The 21,854-nt window shown below is 42.6% G+C and overlaps 1 protein-coding gene across 4 annotated transcripts in view; it reads left to right on the forward strand.

Annotated features, from left to right (window-relative positions):
• LOC138647924 (complement factor H-like) overlaps positions 1-21,854 on the forward strand; it is a 258,431-nt gene that overhangs the window by 186,980 nt on the left and 49,597 nt on the right. The window contains exons 9-11 of one of the 4 annotated variants that reach the window (XM_069737288.1): positions 20,260-20,376; positions 20,473-20,511; positions 20,981-21,160. In XM_069737288.1, the coding sequence (XP_069593389.1) occupies positions 20,260-20,376; positions 20,473-20,511; positions 20,981-21,160 (336 nt within the window). The remainder of the gene's footprint in view (positions 1-20,259; positions 20,377-20,472; positions 20,512-20,980; positions 21,161-21,854) is intronic. The other 3 variants (XM_069737289.1, XM_069737290.1, XM_069737291.1) reach the window with 3 other exon arrangements.

Consider the following 21,854-nt stretch of genomic DNA (forward strand, 5'->3'; position numbering starts at 1 on the left):
ATACCCTGTTTTTTACATCTTTTACTAGCACTTGCGGATTACTGCAACATTTTTTCAAACTGAGTGTTTTTGGTTTTACTATTCTCTTTTGTGTCTTCAGGTTTCTTGGTGGTGTGTGAACATGATCATACAGACTTGTTCACTGTGCAAGTAGCCCATGTGTTCCTGTTTCCATAATTGTTCTCTTGTGTCTACCTCACTAAATGGCCAAACTCCCCACACGGGGCCGTGGTATCGCCACTTTGCGCTTGGACCCTTGAGAGTGCTGTTTGTCTGAAGAGGTGGGTGTGGCCGCTTTTGGTCGACGGCACTGCCACTGGGTCCCTCATAGTACAATAAAGTGTCTCTGGCGGTGGTGGTGCGCACCCAACGTCAGACACACCGTTGTAATATGAGGGGCCCTGTGCCTGTACCGCCGGCCACAAGACAGTTCCCCCCCCAGCTCAAATAGTGCTCTACCACTAGCAAAATTATCTCTCACAGCTTCACCAATGTGTAGTCTATGCGCTGACATCCTTCAATGCCTGGCACTGACAATACCATTGTTTAGACATTTTTCTTATGTTAGGCCTTCGAAGCCTGTCTGCGGTCCGCTCTTTCTACAACTACTACACTGACCAGGCCACTGCTGGCCGTGTTACCCTGGAACCAATTTAAAAGTGCCTACAGCCAGCCCAATTTTGTTATGTTAGGCCTTCGAAGCCTGTCTGCCGTCACTCCTTTCAACTACTACTACACTGACCAGACCACTGCTGCCCGTGTACCCCTGGAACCAATTGAAAAGTGCCTACAGCCAGCCCAATTTTGTTATGTTAGGCCTTCGAAGCCTGTCTGCCGTCACTCCTTCCACTAGACTTCCACTGACCAGACCACTGCTGCCCGTGTAACCCTGGAACCAATTTAAAAGTGCCTACAGCCAGCCCAATTTTGTTATGTTAGGCCTTCGAAGCCTGTCTGCCGTCACTCCTTCCACTAGACTTCCACTGACCAGACCACTGCTGCCCGTGTACCCCTGGAACCAATTTAAAAGTGCCTACAGCCAGCCCAATTTTGTTATGTTAGGCCTTCGAAGCCTGTCTGCGGTCACTCCTTTCAACTACTACTACACTGACCAGACCACTGCTGCCCGTGTACCCCTGGAACCAATTGAAAAGTGCCTACAGCCAGCCCAATTTTGTTATGTTAGGCCTTCGAAGCCTGTCTGCCGTCACTCCTTCCACTAGACTTCCACTGACCAGACCACTGCTGCCCGTGTACCCCTGGAACCAATTGAAAAGTGCCTACAGCCAGCCCAATTTTGTTATGTTAGGCCTTCGAAGCCTGTCTGCCGTCACTCCTTCCACTAGACTTCCACTGACCAGACCACTGCTGCCCGTGTAACCCTGGAACCAATTTAAAAGCGCCTACAGCCAGCCCAATTTTGTTATGTTAGGCCTTCGAAGCCTGTCTGCGGTCACTCCTTTCAACTACTACTACACTGACCAGACCACTGCTGCCCGTGTACCCCTGGAACCAATTGAAAAGTGCCTACAGCCAGCCCAATTTTGTTATGTTAGGCCTTCGAAGCCTGTCTGCGGTCACTCCTTTCAACTACTACTACACTGACCAGACCACTGCTGCCCGTGTACCCCTGGAACCAATTGAAAAGTGCCTACAGCCAGCCCAATTTTGTTATGTTAGGCCTTCGAAGCCTGTCTGCCGTCACTCCTTCCACTAGACTTCCACTGACCAGACCACTGCTGCCCATGTAACCCTGGAACCAATTGAAAAGTGCCTACAGCCAGCCCAATTTTGTTATGTTAGGCCTTCGAAGCCTGTCTGCGGTCACTCCTTTCAACTACTACTACACTGACCAGACCACTGCTGCCCGTGTACCCCTGGAACCAATTGAAAAGTGCCTACAGCCAGCCCAATTTTGTTATGTTAGGCCTTCGAAGCCTGTCTGCCGTCACTCCTTCCACTAGACTTCCACTGACCAGACCACTGCTGCCCGTGTAACCCTGGAACCAATTTAAAAGTGCCTACAGCCAGCCCAATTTTGTTATTTTAGGCCTTCGAAGCCTGTCTGCGGTCACTCCTTTCAACTACTACTACACTGACCAGACCACTGCTGCCCGTGTACCCCTGGAACCAATTGAAAAGTGCCTACAGCCAGCCCAATTTTGTTATGTTAGGCCTTCGAAGCCTGTCTGCCGTCACTCCTTCCACTAGACTTCCACTGACCAGACCACTGCTGCCCGTGTTCCCCTGGAACCAATTTTAACTTGCCTACAGCAAGCCCAATGTTATTATGTTAGGCCTTCGAAGCCTGTCTGCCGTCACTCCTTCCACTAGACTTCCACTGACCATACACTGCTGCCCATGTACCCCTGGAACGAATTTTTACTTGCCTACAGCCAGCCCAATGTTATTATGGTAGGCCTTCAAAGCCTGTCTGCGTCCCGTTCTTTCAACTACAACTACACTGACCAGGCCACTGATGGCCGTGTTCCCCTGGAACCAATTTTAACTTGCCTACAGCCAGCCCAATGTTAGGCCTTTGATGCCTGTCTGCCGTCACTCATTCCACTAGGCCTCCACTGACCTGTCTACTGCTGCCCGTGTACCCCTTGAACCAACATCTTAAAATAAAAAAATAATTATTTTGATTATAAAAAAGAAGATACTGGTGAGATCTCAAATGCAGACATTTTAACATTAAAAACAAACACACAACAAAAATCTGGAACTGTACTAAAAAGGTCCACCAGCTACAATTACTTTCTCCTGCAAGAAGTTAACTGAAAGGTTTTTTTAATTGAAAACACAGATATGGCATCCACCGACTGTTGTCCTGTCGCGTCTTCTTTATATTATTGCCAAGAAGATGTTAAACAATGAAATTAATAAAATCAATAATTACAAAAATAATCGAGTAAGTCAAAAGCACATTGCAAATAAACATTCATTACAAATAAAGAAGCAGGGCGCGTCCGAGGGTGAGTATATACCTACTAAGAATATAATCACCCTCGGACGCGCAATGCTTATTTCCAACAGCCTTCCTTCCTAAGAATCAGCCCTTCCGTGGTGTACTATTGTAAAAGAATGGGGAGACAAAGAGCGCAATAGGGTCTTATCCACGTTACACAGAGGAGAATATATACCAAAATATGCTCACCTGGTTAGGATGAGATTAGAGCATATAGATAGCGGCTGCTGCAGATCCACAGGTCTTCACCGACCAGAGAAAATAATGTCTTCAAAAGGAGATTTGTAGTTAAAATTCTGCGCTGCCGCTAAGATGAATTTCAGGAGAGTAAAGTTGATTCACAGTGGTTTTATTCAACGCGTTTCAGGGGTCTCATGCCCCCTTCATCAGGAAATACCACACAGAACATACAGGCATCACAGGTATAAATAGTTTTGCTAGGTTACAAAAAAAGGGCACCAACAGGTCAGATGACTCAGTGTCAAAGTTCAATGATGACACACAATTAACAATTCAAACGATTAGGGAGGTATATACAATGAAAAAAAATAATGCAATGACTTTTTTTTATATTTCTAGACAATATTTCCAAATTTGAAGCATTTAAAATAAATAAATAAATAAATAAATAAATAAAAAAAAAAAAAAAAAAAAAAAAAAAACCGATCTCTACTTAAATGGACAAGAACCTGTAAGAAAAGGAATTACTCCAGTTCAGAAGCAAATGCCTTACAGATGAACTACCGTGTGGAATCAACAAGCTGCTTATTCTTATCGAAAATCCATTGGAATCTTTACATTGAATATGGAATAAAATCATGTTTTATTATTTTACATTAAAAAATATAACTATATATATATATATATAAAGATTAATTTGTGGTAGTTTGTGGTGATCTAAAATTCCGAAAATTATAATTAGTGAGTTTAAAATTGTGTCACGTACATAAAAGTAAAAATTTAAGCAGCGGTAACCAGCGCTCGAAGTGAGCGCAGAAACAAAGTGAAAGTAACACTTCACCGTCCAGGGATCAATGATAGATATCATATGTAGCAAGAGACAATATGGCATTGCCAAGAGAGGGGAATGAATGAATACACAGCACTCAGTGATCACAAAGAACAGCAGCATGAGAAGGGACACCCAGCACCAGAGTGAAGGAGGATTGAGATAAGTGCTCCTGTCGGGAGGGGTCATTACACCCTGTGAAGCTGACAAAATCAGCTCTATCTCCCAGGATTTAATCCCAAGAGTAAAATTTGTATGGATAAAGGAGTGAAAGCGCTCCTCTCCCAGGCAGACTCAGACTATGCCTATATGAGGAATTTCATCAATACAGGGCAAAGGAAGAAGAATTTTCTTATAAAAATATATATAAAAAAGAATTACATGGATTAAAGGCGGAAATTACAACAAAACATATCAATGAACAACTCCAAGATAATCCTAAATATAAATGTATATATAAATCTTAAATGGCTCAAAGCACAAAGGATTAAAAAATCTATCATAGCTATACAAATAAAAATATAAATATAAATATAGAAATATCGAATCCTTAAAAAAGGGGGAGGGCTGCACATTCAGATAAAACCTTTGTAGTTTCATTAAATATATATATAAATAAATAAAAGTATTAAAAAAAAAAAAAAAAAAAAAAAAATTTGCACTATTCAGATGAAAACCTCAGTTATTTCATTTAAGCCTTGTGGTTTTAGGCTACCTAATTTGTAGATCCAATATACTTCTTTCCTATTTAATTTCATGGATCTATTAGGTACATGCTTAGGTATATGATCGATAGGGCTGATTTTTAATAGCTTAAAGTCCTTATTATGCACCAGGGCATAATGTCTGGACAGACCATGAGTGAGTAAGCCTTTTTTTATATTGTGACGATGGGAATTCAGTCTGAGGTGTAGGGGCTGTGTAGTTCTCCCCACATACTGTTTACCGCAGGGACATTCAATAACATATATTACAAAATCAGAATTGCAATTCAGAAAAAAAGGAATCATAAATTTTTCTTTTGTGGAGCAGGAAATTATACAATCAGATTTATGATTTATGCTGGAACAGCATAAGCAATTTTTTGTGCCACATTTAAAAATTCCTTTGGTGGAATTACTGTTGAGAAACCCATTGGCCCCTGTATGAGATCTCAGGTGACTGGGGGCTATTAAGTCCTTAATTGTGGGGGCTCTTCGAAATGTGATCCCCGGATTTCTTGGAAGAATTCTATTTAAAATAGGATCATTTAGCAGTATGTGCCAATTCTTGTGGAAAATTTTACGAATTTCCTTGTGTTCAGTGGAGAATTGTGTTATGAAATTCAGTGCATAATTATTATTAGTTACTCTTTTTTCTTTCTGCTCTAATAATGTTCCCTGATTTAACTTAATAGAGTTTTTGAAGGCGTTTTTAATTAAATGTGAAGGATACTTCTGGGCACAAAATCTTTTCTTTAAAACATTAGACTGTTCTTTGAAGTCTGTGTCTAATGAACAGTTCTTTCTGATACGGTTAAATTGGTTACTGGGGATATTATTTAACCATTTGTTGTAGTGACCACTGCTGTAATGGATGTAACCATTGGTATCTACTTTTTTAATAAATGTTTTGCTACAAATCTTTTCTTCTTTAACAAAAAGGGTGACATCTAAAAAATTGATTGACAAATTATTATGGACTACTGTAAACGAAAGATTCCAACTATTAAAATTTATTGTCTGGATAAAATTTTCAATATTATTAGTGGAGTTATCCCAAATAAAAAATAAATCATCAATGAATCTCTTATATAAAATTATATTTTTACACCAATTCTCATTAAAAATAAAAATTTCTTCAAAAATCCCCATAAAAAGGTTAGCAAACGTAGGCGCTACCTTCGAGCCCATTGCGGTCCCCTTGATTTGCTGATAAAATAATTTGTCAAAAGTAAAATAATTGTTTTTCAATATAAAATCAATTCCTTTTATGATAAAATCCTTTTGTGCCAAAGAAAGCCTATTATCAGATTTTAAAAATTGATAAAAACAATTTGTGCCAACATCATGTGCAATATTAGAGTAAAGTGCAGTTACGTCCATAGTAATAAATACATAATGCGGTTTCCAAGTGACCTCTTGCAGTAAGTACAATAGATGGGTTGAGTCTCTGAGGTGACTTTTTAGATTAAACACATGCGGTAACATTATCCTGTCAATATAGTGGGCTAAATTTGAGGTTAGAGAATTGATACCTGCAATTATCGGTCTGCCAGGGGGATTATGAAGACTTTTGTGCACTTTTGGCAGGTGGTAAAAAAAAGGGATACTGGGGTTCTTAATAGTTAAAAAATTCTTCTCCTTACTGTTAAAGATATTCTGTAAAATCCCTTCAGCGATAAGAGCATTATAGGCTTTAATAGAGTTGGAGTAGTTACTCAATGAACTTTTTACATAATAATCAGTGTCAGATAAAATCCTATTGGCTTCATTGATATAGTCGCATCGGTTCTGAATTACTATCCCTCCACCTTTGTCGGCTGGTCTAATCACAATCAAATTATTAAGTGAAAGTGCTTTCAATGCTTGTTTCTCTTGCAAATTAAGATTAGATTTCATCTTTTTATTGCTGACAGCACCACGTGTAATTTTCTCAAATTCTTTTAGTACAATATCATTAAAGGCATTAATTTGGTGGCTTTTATCTTCTAATGGGTAAAAATTAGATTTAGATGGTACATCTAGGTGAAAAACATCTAAAGCACCTTGGGCGCCTTCTTCAACACCTGAAGAATTAGTTTTGGTGACTTTAGCAAAGTGTCTTTTCAGGGTTAGCTTTCTAATAAAAATCTGTAAGTCCAGAAAGAGGTCAAAGTCCTTAGATTTATTATTGGGACAAAAGGATAATCCTTTGGAGAGAAGAGCTGTTTCATTCGTAGTTAGAATATATTCTGATAAATTAAAAATATTATTAGAAGTACAGCCTTCATCATTACTTACTAGGGTATTTGGAAATATTGTCTAGAAATATAAAAAAAGTCATTGCATTATTTTTTTTCATTGTATATACCTCCCTAATCGTTTGAATTGTTAATTGTGTGTCATCATTGAACTTTGACACTGAGTCATCTGACCTGTTGGTGCCCTTTTTTTGTAACCTAGCAAAACTATTTATACCTGTGATGCCTGTATGTTCTGTGTGGTATTTCCTGATGAAGGGGGCATGAGACCCCTGAAACGCGTTGAATAAAACCACTGTGAATCAACTTTACTCTCCTGAAATTCATCTTAGCGGCAGCGCAGAATTTTAACTACAAATCTCCTTTTGAAGACATTATCTTCCGTGGTGTAGAGAGAGGTTGTGTTACACTCCAAGGTGTTCCCCAGGTTGCCTTTCCTGAGCTTCGATCTTCCGGCTCTCGTTTAGTAGTTGTTGGAAACTACGCTGCATTAGGCCTACAAATTTGGTATGGGGTGTAGAGAGAGGTTGTGTTACACTCCAAGGTGTTCACCAGGTTGCCTTTCCTGAGCTTCGATCTTCCGGCTCTCGTTTAGTAGTTGTTGGAAACTACACTGCATTAGGCCTACAAATTGGGTATGGGGTGGAGAGAGATGGTGTGTTACACTCCAAGGTGTTCCCCAGGTTTCCTTGCCATTGCTTCGGTCTTCCGACTCTCGTTTAGTAGTTGTAGAAAAGTACACTGCATTAGGCCTAAAAAATGGGTATGGGGTGGAGAGAGATGGTGTGTTACACTCCAAGGTGTTCCCCAGGTTGCCTTTCCTGAGCTTCGATCTTCATGCTCTCGTTTAGTAGGTGTCGGAAAGTAGGCTGCATTAGGCCTACAAATTGGGTATGGGGTGGAGAGAGATGGTGTGTTACACTCCAAGGTGTTCCCCAGGTTTCCTTGCCATTGCTTCGGTCTTCCGACTCTCCTTTAGTAGTTGTAGAAAAGTACACTGCATTAGGCCTACAAAATGGGTATGGGGTGGAGAGAGATGGTGTGTTACACTCCAAGGTGTTCCCCAGGTTGCCTTTCCTGAGCTTCTATCTTCAGGCTCTCATTAAATTGTGGTTAAATGGAACAACTGCATTTGGCGTACTAGTTGGTTTGGGGCCTACTATCGGTGTCTGCCACTCCTTGCTGTTCTCCTGGTTTCCTGTCCTGAAATTCCATTTTCAGGCTCTCGTTAAGTAGTTGTTAATGTTAGACTGCATTTGGCCTACTAGTTGGGTTGGGGCCTACTATCGGTGTCTGCCACTCCTTGCTGTTCTCCTCCACTGAACAAAGCTGTGCCGCCTGTTTACTACGGTTGCCAATTTTGAACTGCATTTCGACTACTTACTGATTTGGCCCTACTCTCTGTGTCAGCCTCTCATTCCAGTTGTCCTCCACTGCAATGCCCCCTGGTTATTCCTGTGTTACCAATTTTGAACTGCATTTAGCCCACTTTCTTCTTTGGGCCTATATCTGTGTTTCCACTTCATCGTGCCCATTGCCCAGCCAGTGATAGATGAGTCTGCTGGTACATTGACCCATAACGCAACATTCCCCGTGCACGCTACACAACAACATTGTGACCCTGCTGAAAGTCAGGTTGCTCTTCCCGCATACCATACCACCTTACACGGGGACAAAGAGGAAGGTGCAGATGAAAGTGCAGGTTCCTTCATCAGGTGGGGGGAGGAATACTAGTTGGCGACGTCACTGGCACAGGGCCTCTCATAGTACGCAAAAGTGTTGCTGCCGGTGGGAGGCGCCCCCGCCGTGCAAACACACCGCTGTACTTTGAGGGGCCCTGTGCCAGTGCCAATGCCAACGAGTGGGCCCCCCCTGCTTGCTCAGGTTCACAGCACTTGCAAAGTTGAAATACTTACCTCTCCCTGCTCCACTGCCGTGACGTGGTCCAGATTTCCTGGGCCCACTAATTACTTGAACCAGCCCTACCCACCACAACTTTAGCCAAATGACCCCCAATTTCAAATGCCTTCCAATTATTATAAGGTTAATTACGCTTGACAAGCTTCATTAAGAAGAATGGATGGTTTTGACATTAAAATGGGCACTCTAGGTGTTTTCCTGGCCCCCACTCACTGCCGACTATGCTGCCCCATTGACTTGCATTGGGTTTCGTGTTTCGGTCGATCCCGACTTTACGTCATAATCGGCCGATTTCACTCGACCCGACTTTGGAGATAGTCGGGTTTCGCAAAACCCGGCTCGACTCTAAAAAGGTCAAGGTCGCTCAACTCTACTCTGGACCTCAGACTTCCAACAAGACAATGATCCTAAGCACAGAGCTAAAATAACAAAGGAGTGGCTTCAGAACAACTCTGTGACCATTCTTGACTGGCCCAGCCAGAGCCCTGAACTAAACCCAATTGAGCATCTCTGGAGAGACCTGAAAATGGCTGTCCACCAACGTTCACTATCCAACCTGACGGAAGTGGAGAGGATCTGCAAGGAAGAATGGCAGAGGATCCCCAAATCCAAGTGTGAAAAACTTGTTGCATCATTCCCAAGAAGACTCATGGCTGTACTAGCTCAAAAGGGTGCTTCTATTCAATACTGAGCAAAGGGTCTGAATGCTTATGACCATGTGATATTTCAGTTTTTTTAAATAAATTTGCAAAAATTACTACATTTCTGTTTTGCATATTAATGAGAAAAAAATGAACTTTTTTGAATTTACCCAATGACTGTAAATGAACAAAGAGTGAAAAATTTAAAGGGATATGAATACTCACCGTACTGTTATGGACCTGGTGGTTAGGAGCACCCGGCACGACCTGATAGTTAAACTCACACAGGACAAGCTCTGGGATGTGGGACCTCTGCTGACTGCAGGCCCTAATCCTATCACAACAACTAGAAATAGCCGTGGAGCGTTCCTGACACTCCCTAGAAGCCTCTTCACAGCCTAAGAGCTAGCTAGCCCTAGAGATAGAAAATAAATCCTACCTTGCCTCAGAGAAATTCCCCAAAGGAAAAGGCAGCCCCCCACATATATTGACTGTGAGTAAAGATGTAAGTCAAAAACGCAGAAATGAAACAGGTTTCAGCAAAGGGAGGCCAGACTTGCTAAACAGACAGAGGATAGGAAAGGTATCTTTGCGGTCAGCACAAAAAACTACAAAAGACCACGCAGAGTGTGCAAAAAGACCTCCGCACCGACTAACGGTGCGGAGATGCCACTCTGCATCCCAGAGCTTCCAGCTAGCAAGACAAAATCAGAATAACCAGCTGGACAAGGAAACAATGAACAAATAATAACTATCAGGAACTTAGCTTCTGCTGGAGAAGACAGGTCACCAGAAAGATCCAAGAGCGAACTGAACCAATGCAGGAACATTGACAGCTGGAATGGAGTAACGATCTTAGTGGAGTTAAATAGAGCAGCCAACCAAAGGATAAACCACGTCACCAGTGTAAGGAACCTCAGAAGCAGCAGCTTCACTCACAGCCACCAGAGGGAGTCCATGGACAGAACTCGCCGAAGTACCATTCACGACCACAGGAGGGAGTTCAACAACAGAATTCACAACACCGTACCCACTGTACATACAGATAATACCAGTTCCCTCACAGTTATAGGAATAGAAAAGGTTTTTAAGCCGTTCAGAGGTGGAGAGATATGAGAAGAAAAATATTAAATAGAGAGTAGTATTGGGTTTTCAAATTGCAGACAAGGATTCCGCAGGGTCTGCATGTGTGATAAGACCTTATACTCCAATCAGTAGCATAGCTACTGGGGGGGCAGAGGGGGTCATCGCCCCGGGCTGTGCGCTATGAGGGGGCCCACCCGGAGCTACACTACGGTAACTATCAGCGTGCACACAGCTTGCCGATACAGTTACATTCTACAGGAGAGCACGGAGAATCGATCTCCCTGCACTGCCGCCCGACCTCTATGGGGCATCTGAGCAGGCGGGGGGGGGGGGGGGGGCCGGGGCCAGCATGGGCCTCCCGTCTTTCATAATTGCTTCAGCTGTATCTGCTGCATACCGATACAGCTGACCGCATTGATGAGAGATGGAGCGAACACTCCCTCTCCCATCATCCCCCTGTCAGCGTCTGACGTCACCAACGCTGACACTGATAGCAGGCGCTCAGAGCAGCGGAAGAGCCTGGAAGAAGGGAGGTTAGTATTTATTTATTTATTTTATGGGGGCTGCCTTATACTACAGAATCAGCCTGGGGGGCTGCCTTATTACAGTCTGCCTATGGGGGGCTGCCTTATTACAGAGTCTGCCTATGGGGGGCTGCCTTATACTACAGAGTCTGCCTTTGGGGGGCTGCCTTATTACAGAGTCTGCCTATGGGGGCTGCCTTATACTACAGACACTACAGAGTCTTCCTTTGGGGGGCTGATTTATACTACAGAGTTTGCCTATCGGGGCTGCCTTATACTACAGAGTCTACCTATGGGGGGCTGCCTTATACTAAAGAGTCTGCCTGTAGAGGGCTGCCTTATTACAGAGTCTGCCTAGGAGGGGGCTGCCTTATACTACAGAGTCTGCCTATGGTGGGGCTGCCTTATTACAGAGTCTGCCTATGGGGGGCTGCCTTATGCTACAAAGTATGCCCATGGAGGGGCTGCATTATACTACAGTACAGATACTACAGAGTCTGCCTATGTTTGACTGCCTTATACTACAGAGGCTGCCTGTGGGGGGCTGCTTTGTACTACAGAGTCTGCCTTTGGGGGGCTGCTTTATACTACAGAGTCTGCCTGTGGGGGGCTGCCTTATTACAGAGCCTGCCTATGGGGGACTGCCTTATACTATAGAGTCTGCCTGTGGGGGACTGCCTTATTACAGAGATTCTGCCTGTGGGGAGGGCTGCCTTATTACAGAGTCTGCCTATAGGGCCTGCCTTATCCTACAGAGTCTGCCTATGAGGGGGCTGCCTTATAATACAGAGTCTGCCTATGTGGGTATTCCTTATACTACAGAGTCTTCCTATGGGGTGCTGCCTTATTCTACAGGGTCTGCCTGTGGGGAGCTGCCTTAAACTACAAAATCTGCCTATGGGGGCTTCCTTATACTACAGAGTCTGCCTATGGGTGCTGCCTTGTGCTATAGAGCCTGCCTATGGGGGTTGCCTTGTGCTATAGAGGCTGCCTATGGGTGCTGCCTTTTGCTATAGTCTGCCTATGGGGGCTGCCTTATGCTATAGAGCCTGCCTATGGGGGTGCATTATACAATATAGAGTAGGCTTATGGGGGTGCATTATATAATATAGAGTAGGCCTAAGGGGAGTGCATTATACTATATGAAGGCCTATGGGGAGTGCATTATAATACACTGCTCAAAAAAAGAAAGGGAACACTAAAATCCCACATCCTAGATATCACTGAATGAAATATTCCATTTGTAAATCTTTATTCATTACATAGTGGAATGTGTTGAGAACAATAGAACCTAAAAATGATCAACGTAAATCACAACTAATATCCCACGGAGGTCTGGAGTTGGAATTATGCTTAAAATCAAATAGAAAATGAAGTTACAGGCTGATCCAACTTCACTGGAAATGCCTCAAGACAAGAAAATGATGGGCAGTAGTGTGTGTGGCCTCTACGTGCCTGTATGATCTCCCTACAATGCCTGGGCATGCTCCTGATGAGGCGGCGGATGGTCTCCTGAGGGATCTACTCCCAGACCTGGACTAAAGCATCCACCAACTCCTGGACAGTCTGTAGTGCAACGTGATGTTGGTGGATGGTGCGAGACATGATGTCCCAGATGTGTTCAATCAGATTCAGGTCTGTGGAACGGGCAGCCCAGTCCATAGCTTCAATGCCTTCATCTTGCAGGAACTGCTGACACACTCCAGCCACATAAGGTCTGGCATTGTCCTGCATTAGGAGGAACACAGGGCCAATCGGATCAGCGTATGGTCTCACAAAGGGTCTGAGGATCTCATCTCAGTACCTAATGGCAGTCAGGCTACCCCTGGCGAGCACATGGAGGGCTGTGTGGCCCTCCAAAGAAATGCCACCCCACACCATTACTGAAGCACTGCCAAACTGGTAATGCTGAAGGATGCTGCAGGCAATAGATCGCTCTCCACGGCGACTCCAGTCTCTTGTTACGTCTGTCACATGTGCTCAGTGTGAACCTGCTTTCATCTGTGAAGAGCACAGGGGGCCAAGGGCGAATTTGCCAATCCTGGTGTTCTGTGGCAAATGGCAAGCGTCCTGCACGGTGTTGTGCTGTGAACACAACCCCATTTGTGGATGTCAGGCACTCAGACCATCCTCATGGAGTCGGTTTCTAACCGTTTGTGCAGACACATGCACATTTGTGGTCTGCTGGAGGTCATTTTGCAAGGTTCTGGCAGTGCTCCTCCTGTTCTTCCTTGCACAAAGGATGAGGTAGCAGTCCTGCTGCTGGGTTGCTGCCCTCCAATGGCCCCCTCCACATCTCCTGGTGTACTGGCCTGTCTCCTGGTAACGCCTCCAGCCTCTGGACACTACGCTGACAGACATAGGAAGCCTTCTTGCCACAGCTCGCATTGATGAGCCATCCTGGATAAGCTGAACTACCTGAGACACTTGTGTGGGTTGTAGAGTCCGTCTCATGCTACCATGAGTGTGAAAGCATAACCAACATTCAAAAGTGACCAAAACATCAGCCAGAAAGCATTGGTACTGAGATGTGGTCTGTGGTCCCCACCTGCAGAACCACACCTTTATTGAGTGTGTCTTGATAATTGCCAATAATTTCCATCTGTTGTCTATTCCATTTGCACAACAGCATGTGAAATTGATAGTCAAACAGTGTTGCTTACTAAGTGGACAGTTTGATTTCACAAAAGTTTGATTTACTTGGAGTTATATTCTGTTGTTTAAGTGTTCCCTTTATTTTTTTGAGCAGTGTATATTGAGGACTATCTGGAAAATTATACAATGTGGAGGCCTATGGGGAGTGCATTATACTATATGGAGGCCTATGGGGAGAGCATTATACTATATTGAGGACTATCTGTTCATTATAATATATGGAGGCTATCTAGAGGCCATCATACAGTGTGGAATTTACAGTGAGGGGGTCATCATACTGTGTTGGAGCCATCAAACAGTTTGGGGGCTACTAAGGGGTCAGTACACTGTGTGGGTGGTACTATACAGTGAGGGGTCATTATACTGTGTATAGGGGAGCTGTACAGGGGGAGACTCGGGACATTATTAACCCCTTAATCCCATATGACGTACTTCCCATCGAGGTGACCTGGGACTTAATTCCCAGTGACGGGATAGTACGTCATAGTGGTTAGGCCGCGCTGACGAGGGGAGCGCGGCCGATCGCAGCCGGGTGTCAGCTGACTATCGCAGCTGACATCCGGCACTGTGTGCCAGGAGCGGTCACGGACCGCCCCTGGCACATTAACCCCCGGCACACTGCGATCAAATATGATCGCAGTGTTCTGGCGGGACAGGGAAGCAGCGCGCAGTGAGGTGGCTCCCTGCGTGCTTCCCTGAGACCCTCGGAGAAGGCCCCGGATCCAATATGGCTGCGGGGCTGCTTCCGGGTCCTGCAGGCCTGCAAGCCTCCAGCAGTGCACGTCAGATCACTGATCTGACACAGTGCACTGCAAAGTGTCAGATCAGTGATCTGACCCTATAACATGATGCCTCTCCCCCCCCCCGGGGCAATGTTGTAAAGTTAAAAGAAAAATATTCACATATGTAAAAAAAAATAAAAAAAAATTCCTAAATAAAGAAAAAAAAATATTGTTCCCATAACTACATTTCTTTATCTAAAAAAAAGCCAAACAATAAAAGTACACATATTTAGTATCGCCGCGTCCATTATGACCCGACCTATGACCCCTTCAGTGAACACTGTAAAAAATGAGGCAAAAAACAACGCTTTATTATCTATCATACCGCCGAGCAAAAAGTGGAATAACATGTGATCAAAAATACGGATATAAATAAACATGGTACCGCTGAAAACGTCATCTTGTCCCACAAAAAACAAGCCACCATACAGCATCATCAGCGAAAAAATAAAAAATTTATAGTTCTCAGAATAAAGCAATGCAAAAATAATTATTATTTCTATAAAATAGTTTTTATCATATAAAAGCACCAAAACATAAAAAAAAGATATAAATGAGAATAAAACTGCTTTATCAATTTTACCAAACGTGGAACGGTATAAACTCCCCCAAAAGAAATTCATGAATAGCTGGTTTTTGGTCATTCTGCCTCACAAAAATAGGAATAATAAGTGATCAAAAAATGTCAGTGCCCGAAAATGGTACCAATAAAAATATCAACTCGTCCCGCAAAAAACAAGACCTCACATGACTCTGTGCACCAAAATATGAAAAAATTATAGCTCTCAAAATGTGGAGACGCAAAAACTATTTTTTGCAATAAAATGCATCTTTTTGTGTGTGACAGCTGCCAATCATAAAAATCCGCTAAAAAAACCACTGTAAAAGTAAATCAAACCCCCCTTCATCACCCCCTTAGTTAGAGAAATATAATAATATTAAAAAATGTATTTATTTCCATTTTCCCGTTAGGGCTAGGGTTAGGGTTGGGGCTAGGGTTAAGGCTAGGATTAGGGTTAGGGTTGGGGCTAGGGTTAGAGTCAGGGTTGGGGCTAGGGTTAGGGCTAGGGTTGGGGTTGGGGCTAGGTTTAGAGTTAGGGTTGGGGCTAGGATTAGTGTTGGGGCTAGGGTTAGAGTTAGGGTTGGGGCTAGGGCTAGGGTTAGGGTTAGGGTTGGGGCTAGAGTTAGAGTTAGGGTTGGGGCTTGGGTTGGGGCTAGGGTTGGGGCTAGGGTTGGGGCTAGGGTTAGGGTTAGGGCTAAGGTTAGGGCTAGGGTTAGGGTTAGGGTTGGGGCTAAAGTCAGGGTTAGGGTTGGCACTAAAGTTAGGGTTAGATTTGGGGCTAAAGTTATGGTTAGGGTTTGGATTACATTTAAGGTTGGGATTAGGGTTAGGGGTGTGTCAGGGTTAGGGGTGTGGTTAGGGTTACAGTTGGGATTAGGGTTAGGGTTATGTTGGCATTAGGGGTGTGGTTAGGGTTGGGATTAGGGTTAGGGGTGTGTTGGGTTAGGGGTGTGTTGGGGTATAGGGGTGTGGTTGGAATTAGGGTTGTGGTTGGGATTAGGGTTAGGGGCATGTTCGGGTTAGGGGTGGGGTTAGGGTTATGGTTAAAGTTGGGATAAGGTTTAGGGGTGTGTTTGGGTTAGGGATTCAGTTAGAATTGGGGGTTTCAACTGTTTAGGCACATCAAGGGCTCTCCAAACGCGACATGGCGTCCGATCTCAATTCCAGCCAATTCTGCATTGAAAAAGTAAAACAGTGCTCCTTCACTTCCGAGCTCTCCCGTGCGCCAAAACAGGGGTTTACCCCAATATATGGGGTATCAGCGTACTCAGGACACATCGGACAACAACTTTTAGGGTCCAATTTCTCTTGTTATCCTTGGAAAAATAAAAATTTGGTTGCTAAAAACCATTTTTGTGGGAAAAAAATATTTTTTTTTTTCACGGCTCTGCATTATAAACTGTAGTCAAACATTTGGGGGCTCAAAGCTGTCACAACACATCTAGATAAGTTCTTTAGGGGGTCTAGTTTCCAATATGGGGTCACTTGGGAGTTTCTACTGTTTAGGTACATTAGGGGCTCTGCAGACACAATGTGACGCCTATAGACCATTCCATGTAAGTCTGCAATCCAAACGGCGCTCCTTCCCTTCCGAGCTCTGCCATGTGCCCAAACAGGGGTTTACCCCCACATATGGGGTTTCAGTGTACTCAGGACAAATTGCACAACAACTTTTGGTGTCCAATTTATCCTCTTACCCTTGGGAAAATATAAATTTGGGGGTGAAAAGATCATTTTTGTGAAAAAAATATGATTTTCTATTTTTACGGCTCTGCATTATAAACTTCTGTGAAGCACTTGGTGGGTCAAAGTGCTCACCACACATTTAGATAAGTTCCTTAGGGGGCCTAAATTCCAAAATGGCATCACTTGTTTGGGGTTTCAATGTTTAGGCAAATCAGAGGCTCTCCAAGCGCAACATGGCATCCCATATCAATTCCAGTCAATTTTGCATTGAAAAGTCAAACGGTGCGCCTTCCCTTCCGAGCTCTGCCATGCACCCAAACAGTGGTTTACCCCCACATATGGGGTATCGGCGTACTCAGAAGAAATTTCACAACAACTTTTGAGTCCAATTTCTTCTCTGACCCTTGTGAAAATAAAAAATTTGGTGCGAAAAGATCATTTTTGTGAAAAAATATGTTTTTTTCTTTTTATGGCTCTGCATTATAAACTTCTGTGAAGCACTTGGTGGGTCAAAGTGCTCACCACACATCTAGATAAGTTCCATAGGGGGTCTACTTTCCAAATCATGTCACGTGTGGGTGGTTTCAATGTTTAGGCACATTAGGAGCTCTCCAAACGCAACATGGCGTCCCATCTCAATTCCAGTCAATTTTGCATTGAAAAGTCAAATGGTGCTCCTTCCCTTCCGAGCTCTGCCATGCACCCAAACATTGGTTTACCCCCACATATGGGGTATCAGCGAACTCAGGACAAATTGTACAACAAATTTTGTTGTCCATTTTCTCCTGTTACCCTTGGGAAAATAAAACAAATTGGAACTGAAATTAATTTTTTGTGAAAAAAAGTTAAATGTTCATTTTTTTTTTAAACATTCCAAAAATTCCTGTGAAACACCTGAAGGGTTAATAAACTTCTTGAATGTGATTTTGATCATCTTGAGGGGTGCAGTTTTTAGAATGGTGTCACACTTGGTTATTTTATATCACATAGACCCCTCAAAATTCTTCAAATGTGACGTGGTCCCTGAAAAAAATGGTGTTGAAAAATGAGAAATTGCTGGTCAATTTTTAACCCTTATATCTCCCTAACAAAAAAAATGTTGGTTCCAAATTGTGCTAATGTAAAGTAAACATGTGGGAAATGTTACTTATTAAGTATTCTGTGTGACATTTCTCTGTGATTTAAGGGCATAAAAATTCAAATTTGGAAAATTGTGAAATTTTAAAAATTTTCGCCAAATTTCCATTTTTTCATAAATAAAAATAATAATAAAGGTAATATCAAATGAATTTTACAACTATCATGAAGTACAATATGTCATGAGAAAAACAAGTTCAGAATCATCGGGATCCGTTGAAGCGTTCCAGAGTTATAACCTCATAAAAGGACAGTGGTCAGAAATGTAAAAATTGGCCCTGTCATTAACGTGCAAACCACCCTTGGGGCTTAAGGGGTTAAATGTAAAGTGGGCACTTATTGTTATAGGGGAACTCAGGTTACTGTGACTATCAAAGAGGCACACAGGGCATTATTATTTTCTAGGTGGCAAAACATGGGCACTGTTTTCTAGGGCACTTGCACCCGACATTACTATATTCTAGAGGGTTGCTTTAGAATTTAGAGGGCACAGAGAACCACACAGCACGTGAAGTAATAGGGACACATAAGGCCGTAGTGGCTCAGTATTGGGATATCAGCAGGATGAGGAGTTTCTGCAGGTTGGGAATAGATGGTGATGGGGCTGGAATATGAGAAGAGAAATATGTCTTTGTTGCATTGTCTGCAGCCGAGTCCTGGCTGAAGAAGTTATCATGTTGGTCTGGGCCAGATGGAAAAGATGGGAAAAGTGAACGATTCCATCAGAAAGAACGTCAGCCGTAAGTCACTATCTGTAACTGTGCAGTAATCACTGATACGTTCTGTAGGACTGGTATCTACCACTGACTATATGGTAATAATATCCATGTTCGTCTTTGTATAGAGATTATTTTCAGTAACATCGCTGTCATCTGCTGAGATTCTCCTGCACTATTAGGGTGCGTCACTGAGTTGTAATCAAGGTTACCTGGTTAGGGGCCCACTCAGAAGCTTTGCCCCCCTGAACCAAAACCCTAGCTACGCCTCTGACTCAAATATGATTAATCTGTTTAGTTCACCTGTTTATTTTTTGCGTTTGCTCCCTGCTTTTTTGGTATTTATCTGTTTAGATATTAATTGCAGTGTAAGTCTATTTTTTCATCGGATTTTCTTCTATTTTTGTCTTTTTCATGTATGTTTTTGCAGTACTACTACAGGGGTAATTTTTTCACCTTGTGAGTTGGTCAATAATTAACACTTGTTTCACACCTGTCTGCTTTCTAATGGATATTTAAGTCCAAAGATGGATACCTTATACCAGTGGTCCCCAACCTTTTTGACCTTGAGAGCCACATTCAGCTTAGAGAGAGGGTCGCGAGCCACATCCAGCACCCACCCCCTTCAAAGTAGTGTCAACCAAAGCCCCCATTAATAATGATAACACAGGTCTGCGACTAAAAAGCTGTTTGATTATTTTCATCTAATTTCCATGTATTGTGGTGTGCTGAAAATGAAAAAAATATTGAAAGAAATCCTGGACGTCAGGATTTGCCCCAAAATGCAAAATTCTCTTCAAATTTAGTATATTTTTCTCAATTTTTGGTATTTTTTTTATCTTAGGGTTTTGAAAGTCAAAATTACTATTAATTAATTCACATCAATGCATTGAAGATATACAAGACCCTGACTACAAAAAAATCGTCGGACGAATGCTGAAACCATTTCAAGCTTTAGGTTGCCTGATGAGTTTGAAAGTGCATTTCCTTCATTCCCATAGTTACTTAAATTGTCAGAAAATGTGATGTCCTATGACAAAACGAAGGTCATTTTCGGATTCAGCGCACTTAAAAACATAAAAATTACGTGGAATAACCAAAACAGCTCTTGAAAAAACTTTTTTTGCAGACCTGTGTAACCAAAGCTTTTCCACAGAAATCACTCCAGAGCAGTACACTGAGATCCAGGGGTTCCCACAATACCCCCATTCAGTATTCTCCCAACACACTGTCACATCCAGCTTTGAGCACCTTCTCTAACAGGTAGTACAAACCTCCTAAAACATCTCTAAACCCCTAAGACCAGTAAATGTGCATCCAGATCTGCAATTCTGTGCAGGGCTACTCACAAAATTCACCATTTTGAGATGTGGTCTTCATAACTGTTTGATAGACCTGGACCTGATGCATCAAGCTGGCAGACAGTCGCGAGCCACAATTCATGGGGTCACGAGCCACATGTGGCTCCCGAGCTACAGGTTGGGGAGCCCTGCCTTATACAAACCATGATAAAGACTTCATTGTCAAAATGCGTTGATTGGTAGTCCATTGGGATCTTCATGTTATGTAGTCCATTGGGATCTTCATGTTATCCTCATTGTGCCTATTTTTTTGAATTCATTATTAAAGACGAAGCTTTTACCTTTCCACGCCGGAGAATCAACTTTTCTTCATTTTCGGCATCTGCACCTCTAGGCCAGGGCGGCTCCGTGCGTGGAATCCATTCTCATGAAGAGACCGCAAATAGTGAGCTGTCTTTCCTTATCCCCCGTCCCTCCATATAAATATGCAGTCATGCAGACCTTATCTTTTAATGTTTTTTTTTTATTAATATTATATTAGAGTCCCTGGACCAGCAGAAGCAAGTTCCCCAAAAAACAGGTCTGTATGGCTCAATCTTCAGACTTGTTAGAAAACAATATAATAGTTTTTACATTGATCCATTAGTTTCCTAATTGTTGGAATATTTTGACCAAAAGCATTTATGATATTCCGACAAGATCTGTATAATAAGGGGAGGCACTAGAATTGAAATCAAACAATCTCAGCAACACAAGCTAGAAAAAGCTGGTTGGACAGGTGGGAATTCTGGAAATAAATGAAGTGCTTTATCCAATTTCCCCTAAAATCAGAGGTCTATGAACATGTAATTTTAGAATAGCAACATGCTATACTGCATATAAAAATATAGTGTTCGCTGATTTTACATTCTGTACCAGTAGTTCCAGGAACATTTTTTGTTTTGATTAGAGCCTACTATGATCCTGCCATTAGCTTTACATTTGGTTGAGGGCTACTTACTTTTTTTTTTTCTAAGATCTAATTACTTTCTTTCTTTCATTTTTTTCAGAAAAGAGACCATGTGGCAGGCCTCCACAAATACAGCATGGAGATGTCTCAACAGCTGTGAATGACAGCTACAAATCAGGTTTATTCGTGACATACAAGTGTCAGAAGTACTTTACAATTCAGGGGAGAAAAAAAATCCAATGTCAAGATGGAATATGGGACGAATCACCTGTTTGTCTTGGTATGTGCATCAAGTGTAGACTGATAACGTTTATGGGAAGTAAATGGTATTATAGAGTAACTAACTCTAATACTTGATATTGTAAAAAAAAGTGTAAACATCATTGCACAATTCATTTCTTTTACATTTCAATTATTGTCCAAAGAAATAGGGATATTCAATGTGCAGTAAATGTTAATTTAGGTAAAATGTATAGTTAAAATAGCAAAAAGCTGAAAATGTTACTCAACCCACCACAGAGGTTATACAATGCTGATTCCTGCTGTTCCAGAGATGCACTCAAGTGTTCATATGCCTGGCTCCACCACTATACAAGCCTTTAAAGGTACCGTCACACTAGACGACTTTACAACGAGAACGACAACGATCTGTGACGTTGCAGCGTCCTGGTTAGCGATATCGTTGAGTTTGACACGCAGCAGCGATCTGGATCCCGCTGTGATATCGTTGGTCGGCGCTGAAAGTTCAGAACTTTATTTGGTCGTTCGATTGGCGTGTATCGTCGTGTTTGAAATCAAAAGCAACGACGCCAGCAACGATCATAGGGGCCGTCGCAGCGTCTTGCTCTAGCCAGGTAGGCGTTGTACATTAGAAAAGGAGACGCCTTTACAATACATTGCAATGACGCCCGTAATAGATTTTCATTTTAAAAGTGCACTTGAAAATATCAATTTACCATGATCACATAAACGTA

The sequence above is a fragment of the Ranitomeya imitator genome, chromosome 8 (genome assembly GCF_032444005.1).
Source record: "Ranitomeya imitator isolate aRanImi1 chromosome 8, aRanImi1.pri, whole genome shotgun sequence".
NCBI lineage: Eukaryota > Metazoa > Chordata > Amphibia > Anura > Dendrobatidae > Ranitomeya > Ranitomeya imitator.